The sequence below is a fragment of the Pristis pectinata genome, chromosome 3 (assembly GCF_009764475.1).
Source record: "Pristis pectinata isolate sPriPec2 chromosome 3, sPriPec2.1.pri, whole genome shotgun sequence".
NCBI classification, from domain to species: Eukaryota; Metazoa; Chordata; class Chondrichthyes; order Rhinopristiformes; family Pristidae; genus Pristis; species Pristis pectinata.
Window position 1 is genome coordinate 51,510,158 of NC_067407.1, and position 25,414 is coordinate 51,535,571.

The 25,414-nt window shown below is 39.4% G+C and overlaps 1 protein-coding gene across 2 annotated transcripts in view; it reads left to right on the plus strand.

The window, feature by feature from the left end:
• dennd1b (DENN/MADD domain containing 1B) overlaps positions 1 to 25,414 on the plus strand; it is a 239,983-nt gene that overhangs the window by 71,188 nt on the left and 143,381 nt on the right. For both annotated transcript variants that reach the window (XM_052012640.1, XM_052012641.1), the window contains exon 3: positions 1,077 to 1,120. In XM_052012640.1, the coding sequence (XP_051868600.1) occupies positions 1,077 to 1,120 (44 nt within the window). The remainder of the gene's footprint in view (positions 1 to 1,076; positions 1,121 to 25,414) is intronic.

A 25,414-nucleotide genomic window follows, 5' to 3' on the forward strand; every position in this document is an offset into this window, starting at 1 on the left:
GAAATAATTTCCTAATTTCCTAATTCCTGAGAAGTTAATGTATTAAAATTGGGATTTCATGTAGGTGAATTTTGGCTATGCTTCCTAAATCTTGACTACTTTTAGAACAAAAGCTTTTATCGATGCTATGCTTCTTTCTTTGAAGCCACGGGGTTATCTTCTATGTGTTGGTATGTGTGATTTAAATAAAAACGAATGAGAAGCTATCATCAAGCTATTGTTGTAATGGCTAGAACCTGCTACCAGTGGGGAGCCACCCTGCTCATCGCTATCCTCTGTGATAAGTATAGGCTTCGCTCTCCCAGATCCACCCATGTTGACTTGCTGAGGCCACCCTGACTACTGTCCATTAAGTCAAATGGACCCGCTGTTCCTACACCAATCAAATGCAGATCCAGTGGTTTGACTACCCAGCATAAATGCTGGGATATTTCCCACAAGTTTATGCCCTGCTATTTCATCTTTCCACTGCAAGTGGAGTTTGATGTCAACACACAATAGAGAATTACTGGCTAAGAGCAGCCAGAGGGTTCGGGATGTCTGCTTTTGCTCAGCATTCCTGTATTCCATGGTGCTTAAAGTGAGAAATGTGGACAGCTCTACCTGCAACTGCTGGCATTTCCCAGCAAGTTCCTGTCCATTAGAGGCAAATTTGGTTTATGACGATTACAGGCTGGGGCTTTCTCTGTTCAATGTTATGGTTATCTTGAACATGATTTGCCTCATGTTTCTACCTTAGTAGAGCAGCCAGTAAACGCACAATAGAGCTTTGTGCATTTATGAGTATTTTACTGCATATTCATATTTTTGTAATTAAATCAATTTTGCTCTAAAATGAAGAACAAACTGTTCTTTGTTTCATTAATGTACTTTAAGCAACTTGAATAAAAGATGCTAAATGCAAAGAAGTTGTGCTGAATAGAAATGTGAGAATATTGTGCAGTAATTTTTGGAAGACTGCTTCAGTATTTGCCTGAAAAGTTAAAACAGTAGCTAGTTTCAATATTAATGTACTCTGACTGTGCAAGGCTTTATTCCCTCACAGCTGATTAATACTGTCTGTCAATTATTTACAGATCCAGTGGTTACTTGGAAGTTCCCAGAGGACTTCAGAGACCAGGTTTGAAACATGATTAACTTTTTCATAATATAATAGTTTTTCCTAGGTAGCTATGACAAGGCAGAGATGAATGAAGTCACTGAATAGATCGCTCAGATGTAACCTAAAGCAATTACAGCAGATAGAGCAATGTTTAAAAAAAACCCTAATGTTTTGCTTGATTAATGATAGGTGCCTTATTTTAATATTGATTTCATTACTTTGTAGTGTAGTTCTTTTCTCACGTGCCTTAATTTCTTTCCAGGCCTGCATGTCCCCTCATGGCCATAGTTTTAGTTGGTGGACAAGTAAGGGAGATTGTGATGGACCTCGGAATATTATTTAGTAATTCTAATTGGAGTAACTTTTTTTTCATTATAATCAATCTGAGCAGCAGAACTGAAAAGACTGGTAACAGTAGGCTCGCCCTATTGACTGGTGACGTTGGGATGGAACAGGAGGAGACCATTCAGCCCTCTGAACCTGTTCCACCATTCGGTTAAATCACAACTGAATCAATATCTTTATCTATCCACATCATTTTCATCTTCCTGAATATCCTCATCCAGCTAAAAAATATATCAGTTTTGACATTTTCAATTGACATCCTCAGGAAGATGACAATCTCACTCTGCTTCTTGACTACTCTGTGGGGAAGCTCCCTCAATTTAGTCACAATCCTCAGAAGGATAGTGACGGGTTCTGTGCATGGTTGAGTTTGTTGTATTTGGGTCTGGTTAAGTTTCATTCTAACTATTCATTTTTATAATGGCTTGGTACAAGGAACCAACCACAGCATTGTGGGTCTAGGGTTACATATCTCCCAGATTTCTTTCATCAAAGAAAATAATGAACCAGAGAGATTCTGACTGCAATCTATAAGTTTCATGGTCACCATTATTGATTTTTTTTTCTCTAGTTGAACTCTTTGATTAAATGACTTGGAATTTCCCAGATGCGGTGGTATAATTTGAACTTGTGTTCCGAGGTCAGTGGCGCACAACTCTTCTGGGGATCCATGAGACTTTAACAATATAGGAGACTGTTAGAAATTCCACAAAAAAGTGAAAACATGGCTGAAAATTCACTCATTAGGCTATCAACAAATATAAGCAAATCTGTATGGTTACTGCCAGAATCAACACCCAGATCCCCTTTCATATAAACACCAAACTGGTTTAATTACCATTTTGCTGTACAATGCTGAGAGTAATCTTGAAAACAAAACTAATTTTAAAATCCTCGTGTGTGTTTTAATCTGTTAAATTAAAAAAAAGTTAAATACTACAGTTTACTTGTATCTGATCCAGCTCTTTCTCGCCATAACAGGAGGCATAATATTCTGCAAGCGTCCAAGCTTTCCATAATAATGTAAATGGTACTTATAATTCATCAACCTTAACTATGCACATAGCAAGACTGTTTCCTTATCACGTAACAAAGATGAAGCTTCTTCTATGGTTAGTGAAGCTGAACTGCACACTGAAGCTTGTGGTTTTGAACAAGCCTCTGCTTTTCTTACTGTTTTAAAGAAAAATTCTGCTATCGGCACTGACATCAGTAAATGACAAATTGTGCTGCATACATCACTACCCATACCCAAAGCTCCTCTGGCTTGCTGTGTTGGTGAGAATTATATTTGAAAGATGCTAATAAAATGCCTTTCCCTATGTCAGGATGTCCCATAGCATTTTACAGCCAATTCAATCATTCAGAAGTGTAATCACTCATTGTAATAAGGAAACATCTTAATGTTTTTGTCCAAAACTTCAATTATTCACACAGCCTCTTCCTCCCTACTATCTTTTCTGTTTTATGCATTGCGTGTCTCTCTTTGCACTCTCATCTGCAGAGATTGACTTATTTCTCGCACTCTCTCGCTCTCTCTCTAACCATTCTATCAGCCACTGTTCTCATTCAGCTCTGGAGCTCCCTCTGTCACCATCTCCATTTGACTTATTCCTCTGTTTAAAAATTGCCTTTACTTTTTTGTTCCCCATGTGCAACATTCCCAAGTTATCCACAGCCTGGTAAAATGCACTTGTGTTTCATCTCTGTACTAAATGAGCTCTGTAGAAATGCTATTTGTTTTGGAAGTGAGGATCAAAATCAGATCTATTATTTATGAATAATGTAAATTAAAGTGAAAGATGTAATTCTGAGAGAGCCTTTATTTCCCATTTCAACTCACTTAGTGTAATTACATGTATTATGTAATGGCATTTTAGTTGTCAGTTTTATCTGATAAATTCTGATATTTTAAGCCTGATACCTATGTAAGAAATCAAACTTGTACTTGTCAGGGTGTGTCAACTAAAAACATCCTGGGGTGCTTTTAGTTGGGAGGTGAACATCACAAGCAAATATGACTGATAAACCACAAAGTCATAGATTGGGGGGGGGAATGACCAAAACCTTTGCAAAAAGATGTTTTTTTTGTGCAAATTTTCCAACATTAAATGAACTGAGCTATGCAGGTAGGAAAATAAGGCCGAATGAGCTTGGGTAGATGGGGTGAGGTGAAGGAATGGAGGAATATTCTGATAAACACAGATCCGTGGCTCTTTACTGAAAATAGTGTTTAGGATAAGTGACTCGAAGTGCAAGAATAACAATGATGCATTTTGACCATACTGTTTGTGAAGAATGGGAATTGAAAACTAAAAGGACGATGTTGGCAAAATTTTGAACAAAATCCAGACTGCAAAGAGAAGAGACAGATAGATTAGGTTTTGATTCCAAGAGACAACCAAACCTTTAGGATGCCCTGCCTGACTATTTAGAATCATACAGAACTCTTAATGACAAACTGCTATATGACAGCACCAACTCAGACTTTGAACTCTCTGCTATGTAGCTTGGAAGCTTCAGAATGTCAAAGTCGAATATATTGTCATATGGGCAAGTACATGTATGCATAGGTGCATTGAAAATCTCACTTGCATCAGCATCACAAGCACATAACATCACATAAGCAGCATTCACAAGAAAAGCATAAATTAAACGTAAATTACACACAATTTTTATGAGAAAAAACACAATTAGAACAAAAAAAAGAGTCCGTTTTAGTTCAAAGTGATCAGAATGGTCATAGTGTTCCAATCAATGCCAAGTTCATTCTCTGAAAATGCACTTAAAACCACCCTGCATTTATTGCAAAGAAAAATGTTTATGGCAGGAAGTGAAGAGGGAGGCAAGGGGAAGGAGTGGAAGAGGAACTGGGGCCCAACCACTTGTCTTTTTTGGTTATTTGCTCATCTCTAAGATTCTCTCCAAAAGTGGTGAGTATGTGTGTTTCAGCGATTGGGCAGACGACAGTAGTTTTGGGCCACTTGATGTTTGCGGAAGGGTCCAGCTCGGTCTGTACTGCACGGATATGAAGTTTATGTCAATGGGTGAAAGCACTGACACTGGTCTTACTGCTGATCATTTGAAGCCATTTGAGACCCATGCAACACTGGACATCTGACAGAAAAACTGAAGACACTGTTTGTGGGGATTAAAGGGAATGGTGCTGAGAGAGAGCACAAAGAAAATGAGTGAACTGATAACAATATCAGACAGCAGTGTGTAGCCGAGCTGGAGTGGGCTCAGTGATCTTATTGGGCTGACACTCGAGGACAGGATACAATGTTTGCTGTGTGTGGAGAGCTAGAAGTTGAGCCATTGGAGAGTAATTGCACTGAACTGGATAATAGTGTAGCCAATTAGAGGTCTCCTTGGATATAAAATGAAAACCTGACCTGACTGTGACCTGAGTCCGAGGACTAATGACACAATAGGGAGACATTTGCAGAAAAGGCTTGCTATGTCACATGCACTTGATCAAGAACGGGGGATGCATGGTGATACTTGCAAGGCATCCTGAATTGAATGAAGCATGGCCTGATCCAAGGCAAACCTAAATAATGACCGAGATCTTTGTATCCTCTTTAGTCATGGGCGAGGTCCCAGAGGACTGGAGAATAGTTAATATTGTCTTTTTGTTTAAGAAGGGCAACGGGGACAAACCAGGAAATTATAGAGACACAAGAGACTGCAGATACTGGAATCTGGAGCAACACACAAAGTGCTGGAGGAACTCAGCAGGTCAGACTGCATCTGTGGTGGGTAATGGGCAGTTGACATTTCCGATTGAGATCCTTCGTCTGATCTGGAATAGGCTGTTGTGGAATGGAGTGAAGTATATAAAATTATGAAAGGCCACAGATCGGCATAGATGGTCTTTTTCCCAGGGCCCAGATGAAGGGTCTCGACCTGAAACATCAACTGTCCATTTCCCACCATTGGTGCTGCCTGACCTGCTGTGTTCTTCCAGCACTTTGTCTATTGCTCCAGGAAATTATAGGCCAGTGAGCCTTAAATCAGTGGAAGGGAGATTACAGGAGAAGATTCTCAGAGACAGGATTTACTGGAAAAGCATGGACTTAGTAGGGGAAGTCAGCAGGGCTTTGTGCACGGGAGGTCCTGTCTCTCAAATTTGATTGAGTTTTTTTGAGGAAGTGGTGGAAGTGATCGATGAGGGTAGAGCAGTGGATGTTGTCTACATGGACTTGAGTAAAGCATTTGACAAGGTTGCTTAAGTCACATGGGATCCATGGTGAGTTGGTAAATTGAATGCAAAATTGGCTTGGTCATAGAAGAACAAAAGTTAGTGATGGAGGGGTGTTTCTTTGACTGGAGGTCTGTGACTAGTGGTATTCCACAAGGTTCAGTTCTGGGATCTCTGTTTGTCATATATATTAATAATTTCAAAGAAAATGTAGGTAGTCGGATGAATAAAGTTTGCAGATGACACAAAAGTTAGTGGAGTTGTGGATAAAGGTCAGTTGGAGATGCGTGTGGAGAAATGGCAGATGGAGTTTAATCTGGGCAACTGTGAAGGGAGGTCAAAATGTGAGAAGAAAGTATGCAGTAAATGCCAGGGCTCTTAGGAGCATTGATATACTGAGGAAACTTGGGGTGCAAGTCTAGAGCTCTCTGAAAGTGGCAACAGAAGTGGATAGGGTGGTAAAGTAGGCATACAGCATGCTTGCCTTTACTGGCTGTGACATTGAGCATACAAGTTGGGAAGTTGTGTTGCAGCTGCATTAAAAACTTTTTGCCAGGCTGCACTTCAAGTACAGGTTGCCACATTACAGGAAGGAGGTAGAAGAGATTCAGCGGGATGTTGTCCAGATTAGAGAGTTTTAGCTAGAAGGAGAAGTTGGACAAACTTGGGTTATTTTCTCTGGAGATTGAGAGGCTGAGGGGTGACCTGAGTTAAGTATATAAAATTATGAGAGACATAGGGTAGAAAATCGGTGTCTTTTTCCCAGGGTAGAAATGTTAAATACTCAAGGGCACAGGTTCAAAGTGAATGGGGGAAGGTTTAAAGGAGATGTGCAAGGCAAGTTTTCTTTTGCACAGTGGTTGTTGCTGGAATGCGCTGTTAGGGGGAGTTGGTGGAAGCAGATACAATAGCAACATTGAAGAGGCATGTAGAGAGTCACGTGAACAGGTGAAAATAGAGGGATATGGACCACGTGCAGTTAGATGGGATCAGTTAGATTGGCACCATGGTCAGTGCAGACATGGTGGGCCAAAGGGCCTGTACTGTGCTGTACTGTTCTATGTTCTTTCAGAATAAATACCTGACCTGCCCCTAAACCGAACTCATGTCAGATCCTGTCAGATTCAGTCAAGGAGCCTGGCTACACAGCCAGAACTGTGGAGAGTAAACTGAATTCACACATCACAATTAAATTGACTGCTAACTCTCCCTTCAATCTGAGCAGTCTTAATGCCTTGAGGTGGACCCAACTCAAACTGTTGAAATTTGTCCAGGGATTTTTGGGAGAGAATGCAAATGGCAATTTGCTTGAGATGGGGAAATAAGCAAAAGTAAGTGGATGGGTGCCACTGTCTCTTTTCCATCCTTGCCACACTTTGAATTTGTTCTGACATTTTTTTTTACACGATATGCATGCTGGTTTTCTTTACTTTCAGATATTGAACTTGGCATTGATTGGAACTCTTTCTAAAATTTCCCAGTTACGGAGCAGAGAGTTCAAAGTCCAGTTGCTGCCGTGGTGCAGCAGTTTGTAATTGAGGAGTTTTCTACATTTTTAAATTGTAAGGCGCTGCATCCTAAAGGCTTGGCTGTCTCTTGGAATCAAAACATAATCTGTCTGTCTCTCCCCTTTGCAGTCTGGGTGTTGTGCTTCTGAACTCTTAGTCAGTTTTGATCTAGCACCTATGTGAGCTAACCTCTCTCAGTATCTGCAAACATGAAGGATGCTCTTGTGCAAAAAATAAAATGCCGGAAGAACTCAGCAGGTCAAGCAGCATCTGTGACAGCAAAGGGCCATCACTTTGCCTCCACAGATGCTGCTCGACCAGCTGAGTTCTTCCAGCATTTTATTTTTTTACTCCAGTTTCTGACATGCACAATCACTTGTGATCGGAGGATGCTCTAGTGCTAGTTTACTGCGCTGTTATTGTGCACAAAGACTGAACTTTTTTAAAATTGTCTCTTTTTTTCTTTATTTTGGGTGCAGCTCTCTTGTTCATGGAATCCCTCAAAATATGATCTTTTTTTTAATCTTGTGAGCTTGAACATCCCATTTCCTTACTGAGCTCAAATGGGTACCTCATTACTCAATTGATAAGGAAAATAAAGGGTTTCACTTCGTCTATCTGAGCAAATAATTATTGGAAATATTTTATCATTAATGCTGCTTTTGTGTAACCACTTAGTTACTGAATTACTGAATATCCACTTGTACAGTTGTCCTGTTGTAGGTTTGAATCTTGCTCAGAATACCATCATTGTTTACCGAGGATTAGGAATAAAAAATAGAACCTGATGTTCCATTTGTGTCTTAGTAAGTGTGAAGAGTGTTTTCTTCATGGGTGAGGCCTGGAGCATCATTTGAGGCATCTCCGGTCCAAGCCCGTGATTTGCTTTATCAAGGTGGGGGGAAGGGTTAACTGGAAGAAGGTGGAAAAACAGCTAAATAAATAAATGAAGGCATTCCTTGGATGAGATTACACTTTATGAGGATTTGTGTACAGATGGCTTGGCCTCTAGTTCAACAGCATAAAAGACCTATTCAGTTTGCTCATGATTAGGATTATGGTTTTTTTTAATGTTTTTGTTGGGTTACTGCAATAGTCAAAGAATTCTAAGTTAGCCAGCATATGGCAGCAGCAACCCTCAGTACCGCTGGCTCTTTTGTTTGTCTCGTTATTGTTGCAGCGCTTAATGACAGTTGTAGGCCATAGTTTGGGGCAAAGGGGTTAGTCCACCCTAGGGAGGTGAAGGAGCAGCAGAATTGTGGATTATGGAAATATGAATTGATTGAATAAGAATGCTGCTGCAGTAGAATGGGATTCAAAGGAAACAGACTGGGAGCTGGCAGCAACACTGGAATATGATGTGAAAATGACTGGTATAATACTGTGAAGTCTTGGTCATTCACAGCTGCTGTCATTGGGAGCAAAAGCATATATTTAGCTCATCAGTAAAAAAAAAGGCTTAAAGGGACGAATAGAGTAGACAGATGGAAGTGAATTTATTCCCTTTAGTCTTTTTTTTGCAGCTACTATAGTATGTACATGTTTGATTTTTTTTTGCTGCACTGATTCAGATGTCTCTTGCACTTCTGATACCTTAATTATTAAATGTAATCAATGTGCATGAGTAAATAATTGTGTTTACCTCAACAAATTCTCCATTTGGACATTTGTGTCTGCGTGTTTTACTAAATCTTAATCAACAATTTTGTTTTATTAACTTTTAAGTCCTTGCTGGAGCTTGATTCAATCAGTAATATAGTTTGCACAAACAGAAATGATTTGGTCGATATTTTTTCAACTTTGTCACTTGATGCAGACATTTTAACAGAAGTTTTGGTATCTTTCCTAGTTTCAGTGAGCAAAATGTATTCAGCAGCTACTGTCAGCCACCGGATACATTTTTAATATGGGTTAGGAACATACAATTCTGAGTTGTATATAGGAGAGCAAAAATGAATATTAAAAATTATAGATGAAACTGATAAGCTGATCTTAGGAGACCTGTCTTTAGGAATGATTTCAGTGTCATTGGGCATCATGCCAATGTTGCCTTATTCTAATAAAAGATAAAGGACTACAATTTGCTGCAAGTATTTTTCACCAAAGAATTTTTTTCAAAATAAAACTAATTATTTTTTTGTAAGGAGGTGATATGATTATTTTTTGAAGTCATTTCCTTTTCCTCTCTTGCCTTCATCCCTTGGAGGTGGTCAGGTCAAGGTTCAGTGGACACCAGCTCCCTTTTGGCATCTTGCTGGAGTACAGATTTGTAGCACTGCCACAAAGGATCAAATCAAGTAGCTTGTTGGGCATTTCCTGCACACCTTTAATTGCTTTTTTCATCACAATATAAATACTGCCTATCTATCCCAATGCTATGTATGGTCCAGTCAAAGGTAACAAAACAAAACCAAAAACAGACTCTTTGGGGGAATTCCCCCTTAACTCCTTTCGATGATCAAAACTTGTAATTTTGGAAGAGAACCACTTCTCAACATAGTTTTAGCCTTGCACGGTTTAAGACCATGAACCTTTTCATCCAAAACTGCTATCAGTCTAAGGGCCTTCTTCATGAACTTTTTAAAGCTTGTCTACGTAAGGAGATGAAACACGACTTAGTGTTGTGTTATGTGCTTTACTTTGCACTGAATTCATTGAGTCATAGAGTCACACAGCACTAAACAGACCATTTGGCCATTGTGACTGCACTGGCACTGTGCCTATACTATTCCTTTTTTCCATATGTTATGTTATGGTGGTTCAAGTGCTCATCTAAACACTACTAAAATGTGAGGGTCTCTGTTTCCATCACCACCTCAGGGCAGTGCATTCCAGATTTCATTCATCCTATGGCTGGAAAAAAAAATCTTCCTCAAATCCCATCTAAATCTCCTACCTCTGGTTCTAGGCACCTATGCTGAGGGGTAAAGTTTCTCAGTATCTGCCCTATCTATCCCCCTCGCAATTTTGTTTATTGCTATGCACCAAGCACCCTGAATCACTCTAGCTATTGCACTACTGGTTTGGTCAGGAATATTTGTAGATCCATGCTTCCAAATGTCTGCATGTTTACCTTCCCAGTGGCTTTGGCACATCTTTGAGAAGATGTACATCTGTGAAGTGCTATCATTGCCCACATGCACGATACTGAATATTTGAGGTCAGCAGTTACATTAACAGAACTAACCCCCAGGTAACCTAAATCTTCATTTACAGATCTGACTCTTGCCTGAAGCTTGATATCATCTCCATATTTGTAGATTTTTCCCTCAAGACCTACACTTGGGTAATTAATAAAAATAATGAAAACAGCAGCCTTGGGGCATCAGAGGTGACTGGTCTCCGAGCAGCCCCAAATCCATTTATACCCTTTTGCTGGCTTCAGGCCAATTCTCAATATTGCAGTTAGATTGCTACCAGTACCAGAGGCTTTAATCTCGTCGAGAAGCTTCACAGTTGGAACCATTCCCCTTCCTCCCACCACACACGCACACAGACTCTCAGGGAGGCAAGTGTCAGTTTTTATATGCCATTGAGGTGGTTGAGCAGCAGAGTGCAATCGTACCTGTGACTTCTGGTCTTTTATGGCTAAATTGGGCACTATGCATTTTCCTTAGGTGGACATGTTGAAGTCTTATGATGTCTTGTCCTTCCTTGGACTATTTATAGTCTATTTAGGTTCTACCACAATGATATAATTGTTTCAGAGAAAGTTTTTGAAAAGTACTTTCAGTTCCCCATTGGTAATCAAGTAGATTCTCTAGAATATGTCGGTCCCAACTCAAACCAGGTGGTCCAACTTTGCTCTTTGACATAAGCAGCCATCATACACCATGGAAAACTTCATCATTACAGCATTCACTTTGATGAAGCTTTTTTCTTATCACGGAATCAATAGAGGGAGAGCAGTTTTCTGGAGAATTTGTACGCAGGATTGCCCAATTGGGTGTGATTTGAGTGCTTTGGGCATTTTCTCAGATATGTGAAATTTTAGCTTAAAGCATTAATTCAAGATTTTTCTGTTGTTTAAAGAAAAATATCAGCATGAGATGAATGGAGCTCTTGCCAGGCAAACCACCTGCGGCATCTAACCAGCGTTGTTGCATGCTTGTAAATTGCTTTGAAGCTGTTGGATTCTCAAAGGACTTTGCTTCACAGTATGCACTTTTAGACACTGAGAGAGATGAAAATTGCTGTAATCAGATCTAACGTTGGTGCACATGCTAATAAAACTGTTACTTTTCGTGGAGTCAGCTTGGAATTAATGGTATCCCCCCAAGGAATTCACAATATTAAGAAATGTTTAGTTGCACTTTGCAAAGGCTGTGGCTTCTGCATTTGGAGTAATATTTGAATTGTACTGTGTGCACCGTTAAAGTGGCTGGAAGCAAATGCTCTAACTGTATTGCTTTGAATTTTCAAGACACTTTTAGTATCAAAAAAAACTTGAGTGGGACATTGTTTCAAACATGAATATCCACAAGCATTCAGGAAAAAGATTTGCTGAGGGAGTCCCTTTATCCTCAACAAAGGTGCGGCCCACCCTGTGAATGCAATCCACCTCTGCTCCTGAGATCCCCCTGTCACAGATAAATACCGTGGCTATGAGAGCAGGCCAGATGCTGAGTATCAATACCTGACACCCCAAAAGCCTAGCCACTGTGAAGCACAGGTCAGTAGTATGATGGACTATTCTCCATTTGCCTGTTTGAGTGTAGCTCCAACAATATTCAAAAAGCTCAACAATATACAGAGAATTAATGTTTAGGGTGGATGATGAATTGCACTTCACCGTACACCCTAAATGTTAATTCCCTCCACCGCCGGTGCAACATAGCCCATCAACAAAAGTTAGTTGACAGCACCTTCTAAACACGTGAGGACAAGAGCCCCGGGCTTTGGGAAACGCCGTCATCTGCAGATTCTCCAAGTTGCTCATCTCCTGACTTGGAAATCTGTCACTGTTCCTTCAATATTACTGGATTTAAATCAGGAACTCCCTCCCCAACACCATGGTGGGGTTATCTCTGGCAGAAAGACTGCAGGATTGCAAGAAGTAATCACCAACACCTTCTCAAGGGCAGAGACAAATGGACAATAAATGCTGACAGTGTCAGTGATGTCCAAAGCCAGAAAAGTTAATAAATAATATTCCCTTCAGAATCATTCCCTGCTTGGATGTTTCACTATGGGGATCAAATTTTACATGTTTACTTGTTAGATTCTTGCTGCAAAGTGTGTGGTTTTGGGTAGTTCTTCTGCATAGCCAAGGTGGCTTGGTTAAGGGGATATCGTATATAAATCCCAGATAGATTCCATTGCAACTGACAATTGGAGTGACTGAGCTGAGCAACCTTGGGGATTCACTCGACAGGCTGAGAAATGTGAATTTCTGGCCTTTTGCATGGATCGCCTGGTTTGGGGGGGATTTTGAACATCCCTCAGGCACATGTGTAGTTGCAGTCCCTTTGTTGGCAATTATGCTGCTCTGGAAAGCTCCCAATTATGCCCACTGGGGACTGGCCAGATGGACATTGCTGGTCTTGCAGACCTATGGAATTGATCTAGTGACACAGCCTATCAGGTGAAATGACCTGACTGAAGAGCTTCTGTGTCAGGAAGAAAATATTCCATCGAAAATCTCTTTAGTGCTCATTACCTTTTAACAGAAAAGCAAGATTTATGAACAGCACTGAGTTCTACTCTGTCTTTCAAGGGAAGACAAAGTGACAAGTGGGGAACTGGTAATTTTGGCATGCTTTCCAGTGAGCTGAATTGGCTATCATTGATAAAATACATTAATGATTTGCCTGATTTGGTCTTGCTTGAGTTTAGAAATGACAGTATACCACCATTAATAAATCAGCGAGTACAGCAAAGTTATTTTTTCCTCTTGTATAATGTTTATAAAATGCTGAAGTGGTTTCATGTGCAGCAGCTATACCTTCCACTTTTACAAAGGTGTAGTGCTGAGGATTTGATTTTTTTAATTAAGATATTTGGAAGAGTTTTAAAGATGGGGGGGGGGTGGTAAGATAGAAGTTTACACAGTGTATGTTCTGTGGTTATGATTAATCTGAAGCCTTCAACCTGAGGGGTAGCTTCATCTTTTGAAAAACTCTTGGTTAAGTGGAAGAGTTGACCAGATTGGATTGAAAGTTAAGTTTAAGGTTATCCACGCAGTGTAATAATATAACATTAAATGTTCTGAACGTTTCAACAAAGGACATGCTTGAATTTTTTAGGAAAGTTACCTTCTTGATGTCCTCTTGATGTTCTTCAGAGATGTGTGAATAGAATGAAGGGTACAGACATTTTCCTATAGTCATTTAAATTTTTGGAGCCCCTTATCTGTAGATCATCTAAGCATAAGAAAGGTGGTTCCTGGGAAGGTAAAACACCGTGGCAAAACCCTTCAGGAGGAGCCACAACTTCTATAATTCTATAAACAGCCCATATTAAAGATCACATGATAATCAGAAGGAAATAAACATTTCCTCAATGACATTTACCACATGAATACAAATGAATTGTTTGAAACATAAGCAGGTTTATACTTTTGAATGTTTGAAATCCCTCTGCTGGTTTATAATCTTGTGGGATTTTTGAGTGCTCTTTCATGACTCGTATCTTCTTTTGATCTGGTGGATTCAATGCAATTGTGGGTTTTTATACGAGGGAAAGGAATACTTGTGTGCTATGTGTGATTGAAATAATCAATACATTTATAATTTTGTGTGCCATTTATTGCAACCAAAAGTAACTTGCCCTGTTATCTCAATCTTATTATTGCTTTCAAAAATACCTTCTTTTCTACCATGCATAAATTTACAGGGCATTCCGGAATATGCATAAATGAGGAAGATTAGAGAGCAGTGAAGATGATTCATGCTTTGTGACTCTTTCATTTGCTGAAAATTGATGCTCAGTTTATGTTTGGTACATTGTGTAAAGTTTTCTTAAATTTTATGCAGAATTATTCTTCTGTGGAGTTTAAAGTTCTGTAGATGGTTCGGAATGGAAAATAATTTTTCTTTATTTGCACTAGTAGTCAGTGAATTGTCTCGTAGGTCTAAACATTCCTTCTGTGAGCAATGGAGGCTTCTCCCCCCCTCCTGGTGTGGATTTCATAAGACAGTCACGTGCTTTATGGCACTTGAGGGGATATGGGTGAGCGATTTCGGAGCAGTGTTATGTGGTGAATGTGCTTTCACTTGTGTTGTTAGATTGAGAGTTCTGGGACTTGAAACGCATATATGCCCAAAACTCGATGTTGTATGCTCTGGAAGGAAAGGTGGAGATGATGGTGTCTCCGTGTCTTTCAAAGTGGTTGACGGTGTGGTGTTGTGAGTTATCTGGAACAGTGTTTGGTGAAAAGGGAAGAAGCTCTGGATAGATGATGCACATTGCAGCCATGGTACACTGGTGGAATGTTTAGGCTAGCTGACGTGCTGCCAGGAATAGAAACAGCTGGAGATACTCAGCAGGTTGTGGTGCTAGGACAAGGATCAATTGCATAGTTCTTTCTCAAGCTGCAGATCTCATCCTCCTCCCGTGCTGTAAGATTCCGTGACTGAGAGATGAATACACTGGAGGATTTGGCAATGCCAAGCATGTTTTTGGCATAACTGTGATTGCTGCTGATCCACCCAAACCTGTGTATCCATAGTCCATGGAGCATGGACTGCTTCATGAGGAATTGAACATCAATCATTGAATGGTTCCACTTTTGATCTTGTGAAGAAATTGATTAATGAAGCAGCTGGACATAGGTGGGTTGAAGATGGTGGCCTGAGGATCTCTTGCAACAATGTCCTGGGGCTAAATTGATGGACTGCCAGAAGGCAAAACTAATCAGTACCTCATCCTCATGGCCTTATAAGATCTCTGGCCCAACATGACCAATTCATATTTTAATGTACAGGCAGGACCCTGGACCAAGTGTTACTGTCGACATTTCCAGGTTTGATTGGTTTGCGTTGAGCTTGCTGGGCATGTGGGGTGATGCCAAATTACATTGATGAACGTAGCAAAGTCTACAAGGTATGTAAGGCCTGGCTGGTCCACCTGGAGTAGAGAGGCATGTTTTGCTGTTACGCAGAGGGCTCTACACCAAGAGTTTCTTGTATCCCAGACATGGCATGAATCATCTTTTTGTTTACCATCTGGAAAGGAGTAATTAGTTTTTTCAGTTTTTCATAAACTCAAATCATTGGAATCCTAGTGTATTAGCTGAAAGAAGTTTCATCAAAATTGAGGAAAATAAAGCAAAAAAAAAGATATTTGACATGAGCAGATTCTAAATGGATTGTATGGATTGTTTTTCAAACAAAGGTAAGCTCCAAACTTGCATTGAAAAACAGAAAGTGATGGAAATACTTATCAGATCAGGCAACGCCTATGGAGAGAGAAGTAGAGTCAATGTCTGGGGTTGATAACTTCTCAACTAAACTGGGAAAGTTGGAGAGAAAGGGGCTTGAGGAAACAAGAAAAATTGGGAGGAGAGAAGGTAACAGAAAGGTCTGTCTTGGGGTGGAAGTTGAATGAGAACCAGGATAATTGTACAAAGTGGAAGAAGGTGATAGTAACAGAACAGTAAGTCAGTCCGGAGGAGATGTCAATGGGAGAAAGAGAATAATTATCTAAAATTACCAGAGCAAAAATGATGGCAATTTGGAAATGAAAATGCTGGGGAAGCTCATTATCCAAAACTGTTGAATTTAATATCAAGTCCAGAAGGCTGTTATCTGTTTGGTAGTGAGATGATGTGTTCTTTATCATGCTTATGTTCAGCTTCATTAGAACAGGGTGGGAGGCTGGAGCCAGGAAGGTCAGAGTGAGAGTGGGATGAAGAACTAAAGTGACAAGCAGCAGTAGTGTTGAACACACTTGCGGACTGAATGGAGGTATTTCGCAAGGCGGACACCCAATCTGCATTTTGTTCCTTGTTCTATCAGATACTACATTGTGAGCAGCAAATGCAGAATACCAAATTGAAAGAATCGCAAGTAAACCACTGCGTCAGCTGGGAAGTGGGTTGGAACATCAGGGAGAGTGAAGGCAGAAGGGCAGGTATTACATCAGTTGTGTGGGAAGGTGCTGGGGCAAAGGGTATAGTTTTGCTGGAGAGGGGAAGATGTTCCTGGTGCTGGCATTGCTTTGGTGATGTTTGGAAATAGCGATGGATGATCTGTTGAATCTGACTGTCAGTGTTGTGCATTTCATTTCTTGTATACTGCTCTGAGTTCTGTGGTTCAGGTTTCTCCCACAGTTAATATTGATGGTGTGCACAGTCAAATGGTACAAAAGCAACAGTGTTGATACCACCTGCCTACCCTGACAGCTTGGTTTCTGACATTAATGCAGCTGAAACATCAATTATTGCTGCTCTATATTTCAGTCCTTTCACAACTAGGCTGCTGGCTTAAGAAATTATGTCCAATCAACTTTGCTAATTTCTATAAAATTACATTACATTGAGATGTACATCAACCACAACAGGACCAGAGCCTTTGATGATTTAACAATGATTTACAGAGAATTTTTTGTTTGCTCTATGGCTTCTTCTGTTTACTCTCCTGGTCAGATCTTCCACAAGTTTCAAGTGGAGAAAATTGTCATTATTTTTGTTCCCCTCTGTTCATCACAGAGGGCTATATTGTTTTGTTTTCTGTCTTGTATTAACAGAATCCCATTTACAAACAAAAAAATCAGAATGAATTTTCAGAACTACAATTAACAGGAGGGCAGTCAGCAAAGGAGCATTTGGATAAGTTGGTTATAACAACACAGTGCTGTATATGGAGACACAAGAGACTGTTTTTGGTTGTTACAGTGCTGTATATAATGGCATGACTATCAACACTGAATGTAATAAATTTGGTTATTTATGCAGTGAGTATGAATGCAGACTCTTGTGTTGTGACCTGATATTTGGCCAAGAATTGTCAAAGAGAGATTACGCTGCTGTAAATTACTCCTGCATTAGGTTTGAATATCACTTTTATTTCCTCCTCTCGAATTATAAACGTGTGTGCTGAGTTGATTTGGAGCATCAGTTAAAGTATTTTTCAATGAGGCTTCCAGTGAAATATGTTTTCAAGTTCTTAAACTGGCATTCCAACTGGATTTCTACACATTTGTAACCACTGAAATCATACACAATTTTTATGATTGGTAAATACAGTAAACAGTAAATGGCAGGACCCTGAGGAGTATTGATGTGTAGAGGGATCTTGGGGTGCAAGTCCTCAGCTCCCTGAAAGTGGCAACAAAAGTAGATCGGGCAGTAAAGAAGGCTTTCGGCACACTTACCTTCATTGGTTGGGGTATTGAGTATAAACGTCGGGAAGGCATGTTGAGTTGTATAAAGCTATGGTTATAGAGTCATACAGCATGGAAACAGGCCCTTCAGCCCAACTGGTCCATGCCAACCAAGATGCCCATCCAAGCTCGTCCCATTTGCCTTTGTTTGGCCCTAATCCTTAACTTTTCCTATCCAATTGGCTTTTAAAAGTTGTTATTGTATCTGCCTGAAGCACTTCCTCTGGCAGCTCATGCCATATGTGTACCACCCTCTGTGTTGGGGGGAAAAAGGTTGCCTCTCAATTTCCTATTAAGTCTTTTGGTTAGGCCACATTTGGAATATTGTGTACAGTTCTGGTTGCCACTTTACAGGAATAATGTGGACACTTTGGAGAGGGGTGCAGAAGAGGTTCACCAGGATGTTGCCTGGATTCGAGAGTATTAGCTGTAAGAAGAGGTCGGACAAACTTGGAATGTTTTCTAAGGAGTGTCAGAGGCTGAGGGGCATAGATAGGGTAGATAGTGTCATTTTCCCAGGATGGAAATGTCAAATATATTAAAGGGTATAGTTTTAAGGTGAGATGGGGAAAGTTTAAAGGGGATGTACAAAGCAAGTTTTTGTTTTACACAGAGAGTGGTATGAACTGGAATGCACTGCCAGGGAAAGTGATGGAAGCAGATACGACAGCAATGTTTAAGAAGCATTTAGACGGGCACATGAACAGGCAAGGAATGGAGACCTTTAGACCATATGCTGGTAGGTGGGATTGGTTAGATTGGCGTCATGGTCAGCACAGACATCGTGGGCCTAAGGGCCTTTACCTGTTCTATGCAAGTGTTTACTAAACTTATTAGGCCATGTGTCCATTTCAAGGATGATACTTGAGTAGTTAACCAAATATTCCCCTTCGTGTTTTAAAAAGTTTTGAAAGAATGATGAGTGGGAGGTGTTCGAAATATAGTAAAGTATTTATTAGGTGTTGGAAGATCCTAAATGGTCTTATGGATGGTGTATTGTAAGCATAAGGCCTTATAAACAGGTCGTTTTTGTACATCTTGGAGCATTTGAAATCCCATAAAGATCGATTCAAGTTTGAAATCCATCTTGGACTTGCACATGAAAGTACTAGAGACAAAAGTGCATGAGCTATTATTTGAATTTTTTTTTGACCATTAGTTGTACCTAGTATAAAACAGTATCTCTCAAGTACGTCGCAAATGACAAAAGAAAGATTGTATTTGAACTGAAGTAAATTAAAAATTTATTTAGGCTATGTAACATGCTAAACTACATAAACTGCATCAGCATGTTGATGTACTGTTTTTGAATTGAAGTTCAAATGATGAACAATGTTAATAGGGCTTATTGTGAGGGGTTAAAAGAAAGCACAGATATCAATATTGTATTCATGACTCTATCTCAAAATCCAAGTACTATTGCCTGCTAATGTAGTCTGATTAAAACTGAAAAAGAAATAAGAAACGTGATGTGAAAAATGTCTAATTGTTTGGATGGATCTATAATTAAAATGCAATTTTTGACTCTTCTTTCTTCTTATGAGATATTCATTAGTGATGGTTGGGCATCTTTTCCAAGTATTCCAAGGATATTACATGAAGGTTTAAATGAGCAGCAAGTCCCTGACCTGGATTGCCTGCAATAATTGGGAAGAGAAATGCTATTGTAACATTTTCTCAATATATTTAAACTATTCTCCATATCCTGAAGTAAGATCAGACTGACAAAAAAGAGGAACATGTGATATGTGATCTCCTTTGAGGATTTTTTGACATATGATGAATGGTTGCCCAATAACCCCTCTTCCTGTGTAGATAAACACATTTCCCTGGGCAAACTAATTTGCTCTTTAATTTCTTTTTCCCTATTGGTTCAGCTGCTCCCATTGGTATTCTTGAATAGGAAGTCATCAAATTGCTTCTGAAGTAATTTTCCATCATCTTGCGTTTCCTTCATTAGGGTTTGTTGGTTCACTGTTGGGATTCTGTGAAGGTGATAGTTAAATTTCTTTCTAAGTTTGCTTGACTTGATGTACTCTCAAGTCTTCATTAATGATGATGGCCTCGGTCACTACCTTGTACTGTTGTTATCCCATGCTTCACATGGAAACTGCACCTGGTAATTATTTTCATTACATTTTGCTGGGATTGGTTTCAGTGGGGAAAGCTCCATCCCAAGATAAGTTCTACTGTTAGGGCAAAGTACATTTGATGATATGGTGATATTTGCAGCCTTGCCATTAGTATTACTGTAATCATTGAACTGAGTGATTAAAAAGCAGTGAGTGAGCCATGGTTTTGAGCAGCAACAGGTACAGCTGAAAACCTGTTTATGTTTATTGCAATAAATTGTTTGACATTGTGGAAGATGAGGACTTTTTTCTTGTTGCAAAAATGTGCCTTACCTTGGGACTTAATTTTTTTTTAACCTGGTTGCATCATCAAAGTGCATGTGTAAGCTGGGTCAGCCACTAAGAAAGGATTTCTACCTGCTCTAGGGACTACATGCAAAGTGCTTTTGCTGTGTTCAAACTCATTGTGCTCTGATGGCTGCTTTGCAGGCTGTCTGTGATTGCTGCCAAAGCAATGTGGACCAAGGCCAAACTTGCTTATTCCCCCGACATCTTTAATGTTTGGGTTAGCCTTGAAGATGATACCACTCAGGCCCTGATGGCTTACATGGAAGCTACCCACATTTTGTGTATATATAGCCTGCAATTTACTGCTGCTTGGGTTTTAAGTGCAAGGATCCTTACAATGAGACCCACACCTGATCTTAGTGACTTGTGCTATTCCTAGCCTTCTTGGAAACACATCTGCCATGTAGTTCAAATAACAAAACTTGCAGAGTTGCCAAGACTTTATGCCAGTTAATTTCCAACTTTTGAATAGTTTGTTAGTATTAGCACAGGCTATTATGAAAAACATATCATGCTCTGGCTGAGGAATTTTCCTTCCTTTATTGGTTGAATATCCACTTATGGGTATTTTGTTCCAGTGGCAGGCAAAGCTGGATGATGTGAAGGATGATGCCGGGACAAAGTCAAAGTCAAGTTTATTGTCATATGCACAAGTACATGTATGCACAGCTGCAATGAAAAACTTACTTGCAGTAGCGTCACAGGCACATGGTACATAAGCAGCACTCACAAGAAAAACATAAATTATACATTTTACAAGAAAGAAAACAATTTGGACAAAAAAAAAGTCTATTTTAGTGCAAAATGATCAAAGTGGTCATAGTTTTGCCAGTTGGTTCAAGAACTGAATGGGTGAAGGGAAGTAGCTGTTCTTGAACCTGGTCGTGTGGGACTTCAGGCTTCTGCATCTCCTGCCTGATGGTAGTTGTGAGAAGATGGTGTGGCCTGGATGGTGGGGATCTTTGATGACGAATGTTGCCTTCTTGAGGCAGCACCTCCTGTTAGATACTACCAGTGGTGGGGAGGGATGTGCCCATGATGTTATTAGGCAGAGTGCACTACTTTCTGCAGCGCTTGCATTCCTGTGCATTCGAATTGCCATACCAGACCATGATGCAACCAGTCAGGATACTTTCAACAGTACAGCTGTAGAAGTAGGTGCTTTGTTGACTTGAGTAGACATGGTGCTTTGCTGATGTATTTCCTTTGTGGTGATTGTTGGTGATGATGGTGATTGTTCAGATTACTTGCAATTTATCCAGATCCATTTGTCAGCATTAACATTTTTTTGGGATGAGTGGGAAGATTCCAAGAATCAGACCAGGTCCTTGCTCTAGAGGATGTGGCAAGGTGCAAGCCATCTGCATGCCTTTGTAGTTAAAATTTTGATTTCTTCTTTGACCAGGGAATAGATTTTTTTTATGTTTTGACACCTATTGATAGGCATTACGGCATTTTTATGGATTGAGAAGACAAATACATTTTCCCTTTCAACAGGATTTGCCAGAAATTCATGAAAGATGAGGACAGGAACTGCTTTTGAAGATTTCAGAACTGCAGGGGCTATGCAAGTTCAGTGCAGTGTTCAACTAATAGTAGCTCAAGGAAAGCTCACGATCTGCTCAACCCTTATTATGAAGTTTGATGTCTCATAGTTGTTTGGATAAACTGCAAAAACAGTAGTTGATATTTTCTCTATGTCCTTGTCAACTGTGAGATATCTGACTTTGAGCCAAAGCATGACCTGATGTTTTTAAGTTCTTTCATCCACAGCCAGTCAATATGTTACCACGGGGACAATGTTTCTGTTTTATGTTGACATAAGAAGGCTTTTTCAGATTTTTCTTGCATGCATTTTAGTTTGGTCATTGGTGTTGATCATTCTGATCATTCAGTCCAACATTTAACCATTATAGACATTGAAACTCTCCAGTCAACATTTAGTGCATCTATTTACAGGAATGATTGAGTTAATAGTGTTGTACTGGAACTGTTTTCTGCCACAGTGATTTCTGAAGGTAACCTTTTCTGAAATGGTGAAGAACCCACCATCTTCTATTTGTACTAAATGGAGTTTGCCATTCTGCAGTTGTCTCCCTTGTAGGTAGTTTCATCTGTAGGGGCTTTGATGGTTCATCAGGATTAATTTTAACTGATATTGACCAGTAGTGATCCAGTATCATCATTGCACAGAAAAAAATTACCTTTAAATTGCAGAACAGTACGGATGCAGAAAGTCTTGTTGTCATTGAGTTATTGAAGAGTAAATGCTGCCTCAGAAATGAAGGCACAAAGCTCTGGGAATACTCATCAAGTCAGGCAGCATCTGTGAAGAGAGAAACACAAGAAAGATGACCAACTTGAGACGTTTCCATTGTGTCTCTCTTCACAGATGCCCTTTCAATATTTCCAGCATTTACTGTTTTATTTCACATTTCCAGCATCCGCGGTTTTTGTTTTTCAGTTGCTGTTCCAGGACTACATGGTTCACAGGTTCATAAAATATTCATGAAATAAATGCCTGAAAAATCCAGAAATTGAATCAAGGTATTACGTAGGGCAGGGCAAGCACAGTAGTGTAGCGGTTAGCATAACGCTATTGTAGCGCAAGTGACTTGGGTTCAATTCCGGCCACTGTCTGTAAGGAGTTTATACGTTCTCCCCGTGTCGCCGGCCACTGTCTGTAAGGAGTTTATACGTTCTCCCCGTGTCTGCATGGGTTTCCTCTGGGTGCTCCGGTTTCCTCTGGGTGCTCCAGTTTCCTCCCACATTCCAAAGATGTATGAGACGTATGGGTTAGGAAGCTGTGGGCATGCTCTGTTGGCGCCAGAAGTGTGGCGACACTTGTGGGCTGCCCCCAGAACATGCTACGTAAAAGATGTATTTCACTGTGTGTTTCGATGTGCATGTGACTGATAAAGATATCTAGGTAGAAGGATTTAAAATGATGTAGCTCATTCCATTTAGCCAGAGAACTAGACCCATTATCATATGAACCAAATTGAATTTGGAGTGCTTCCATCCATTGAAGTTGAATTTACTCTCAAGTTCCATGAGGTTCACACCTCTTTTATTGATTTTTCATAAGATTGCTTTCATTTTAATTTGTTTCTTCCAATTCTTCCTTAATATCAGAATGACCTCATAATGGAGTGAGTTTCACTTTGCAAATTTATTGGACTGATAATTTCCATGAATGACCACTGACTTGATAACAGTGATTTCAGCACATATAGTTGGCTCTGCGGTCTCAAACATTTATCGAAATGGCAATGTATATAGATTCTGTGGGTTTGTTTAATGTCAATGAACATAGAATGAAGCCCTACATTTTTCTTGTGTTTGTTGAAGTGAAACATTTGGCCAAAGCCAAAAGTCATTCAACTGAATCCTCACTGATGATATGATTTAAATTGGAAAAATAATTTAGTATGTAGGTCAGTTACTTGGAAAGATCCCTGTATGTCCAGAAAATAATTTTGAATATTTTAGACAACCTACATTTTGACCCACCTTTCTGAGCCTTGTGCCTTGTTTCATCTGAAAGGAACAACATTCACCCACAAAACTATCCATGTACAGAATCCTTCGGTACCCAAGGATTGCTGTGGCAAAGAAAAATTTTGGATTACTGACTTGAAGCAAATAATGTTAATTCTGTCAGAGCAATTATCCAGCATATACCATCATCGTTCAGTCTTTATGGGAAGTCATGGCCAATAGTTCTTGCATGAATGCTGTGTTTTTTTTATATATATGTATGTATGTGTGTGTGTGTATGTATGTGTGTGTGTGTGTGTATATATGTGTGTGTGTGTGTGTGTGTGTATGTATGTAAGCTGCAACTTCAGTGATCGTTCCATTGTCAAACTGTAAATATCGCTAGTTCCCAAGTAAATTTTTGAATCCAATGCATAAGAATTGATTTTTTTTCAGTTTCAACAGCTTTTTACAAAACATTAACTATCAAACAGGCAAAATGTATATTTCCATTCATTTTGTTGTAAGAATGCTGTACAGAGCTTTCGAAGTGCACAAAAATGCTAGTGACCAATTCCATTTATTTGTGGTCTGCATTGATCCTTGGTGTGGTAAATTTTAATGTCATTACTGATTTTCAATTCAATTGAATTTTGTTTGACCAAAATTTGATGCAACTTCTGACAAAGATTCTATTAATGACTGAAAATAACCAATTCTGCCTATAGAATATCGAAAAACAACACTCTTGAATACAACCAGAAATATAAACTGAAAAATTCAAGCTCTACTTACACAAAAGATGTGTAAGAATTTAACCCATCACTGATAAAATACACTTTGTGGACCCACTGTACTATTTTGAAATGATTGCAGGCAAATGCTGCTGTGCTTTTTCATAGCAAAGCTCCAGCTGAGCTCATCAATAAATGAACTGAAATAAATATGATGTTGTAATACATGGCTTAATGATTAGCATAGCTGTTATTTTTGCCATGGCCACTCACTATAGAATGTGCATGGTACTTGAGAACCACTGTTTTAAGGGGAATCTTAAATTTACATTATACAATATTTCATTAAGTGAAAGTGCTGGATACTGCCTTTTAATTAGGATGAGATCTGGCTGTGGAGCTGGTGCACTGATTCATTGATTGATGTAAGTAACCTCATCTATGCTGTCATGGGAGTTCCAGTCATCAGCTGAGCTGGTCAGTCCCATAAGTGTTGCAAACAATTTTTGTCTGAATTGTTTTTGAGTCTATAGACCTGCTGGTTGCATGAATTTAAAAGAGCACTGAGGTTTTTTTTTAAAAAATGCCACCTTCCCCTGAGACTTGCCTGTGCCATTTGGAAAGCGAGTAGAAAGCTTGGGTTCTATTCTGAATGAAAAAAGAGGAATTCTAAATAGTGGCAATTAGATTTTAAGCTGGTATGTCTTGCTAAAATAGTTTGTTTTGCAAGGATTAATATTAATAGAACACTTGTTTCTGTTGAGCAATATTATTCCTGTTTTGTTCATTTAGAATGGAACTATTTTGTCCATACAGAACTAATTTGCAAATGATTTTATTTGCATCTGTCCATTTTGTCCCTCTGAGATGGTAAATGTTAAATTAGTTTGGAAAATGGTCTGCTTTTATCACTTGCTGTATCTTAGTTGTGTTAAAGAATGAAATCTATGAGTAATTTTTGATTTGGGAATGTACTGTCATGGATAAAACAAGCTTTGTATTAACCCTGTGATTGAACGAGAACTGATGAGCACAGATCAAGTGAATTACAGAGTCCAAAATGTTACCTCACATTTATAGGTCAGATTAGAAACCTATATGGATTCTTAAAACCAGTTTAATGTAATTGATTTGGAAATTCAAAGGCAAAGCAATATGTGAAGTAAAGATTCTGAAGGATGATGGTTATAATTGCTGAGAATTTGTCGTCCCAGTCATCCAAATGAGTTGTTTTGGCTGCAATAACAAGAACCATTCACCCTTTTAAAGACTAAGGATAAAGATTAAAATTTGTTCCA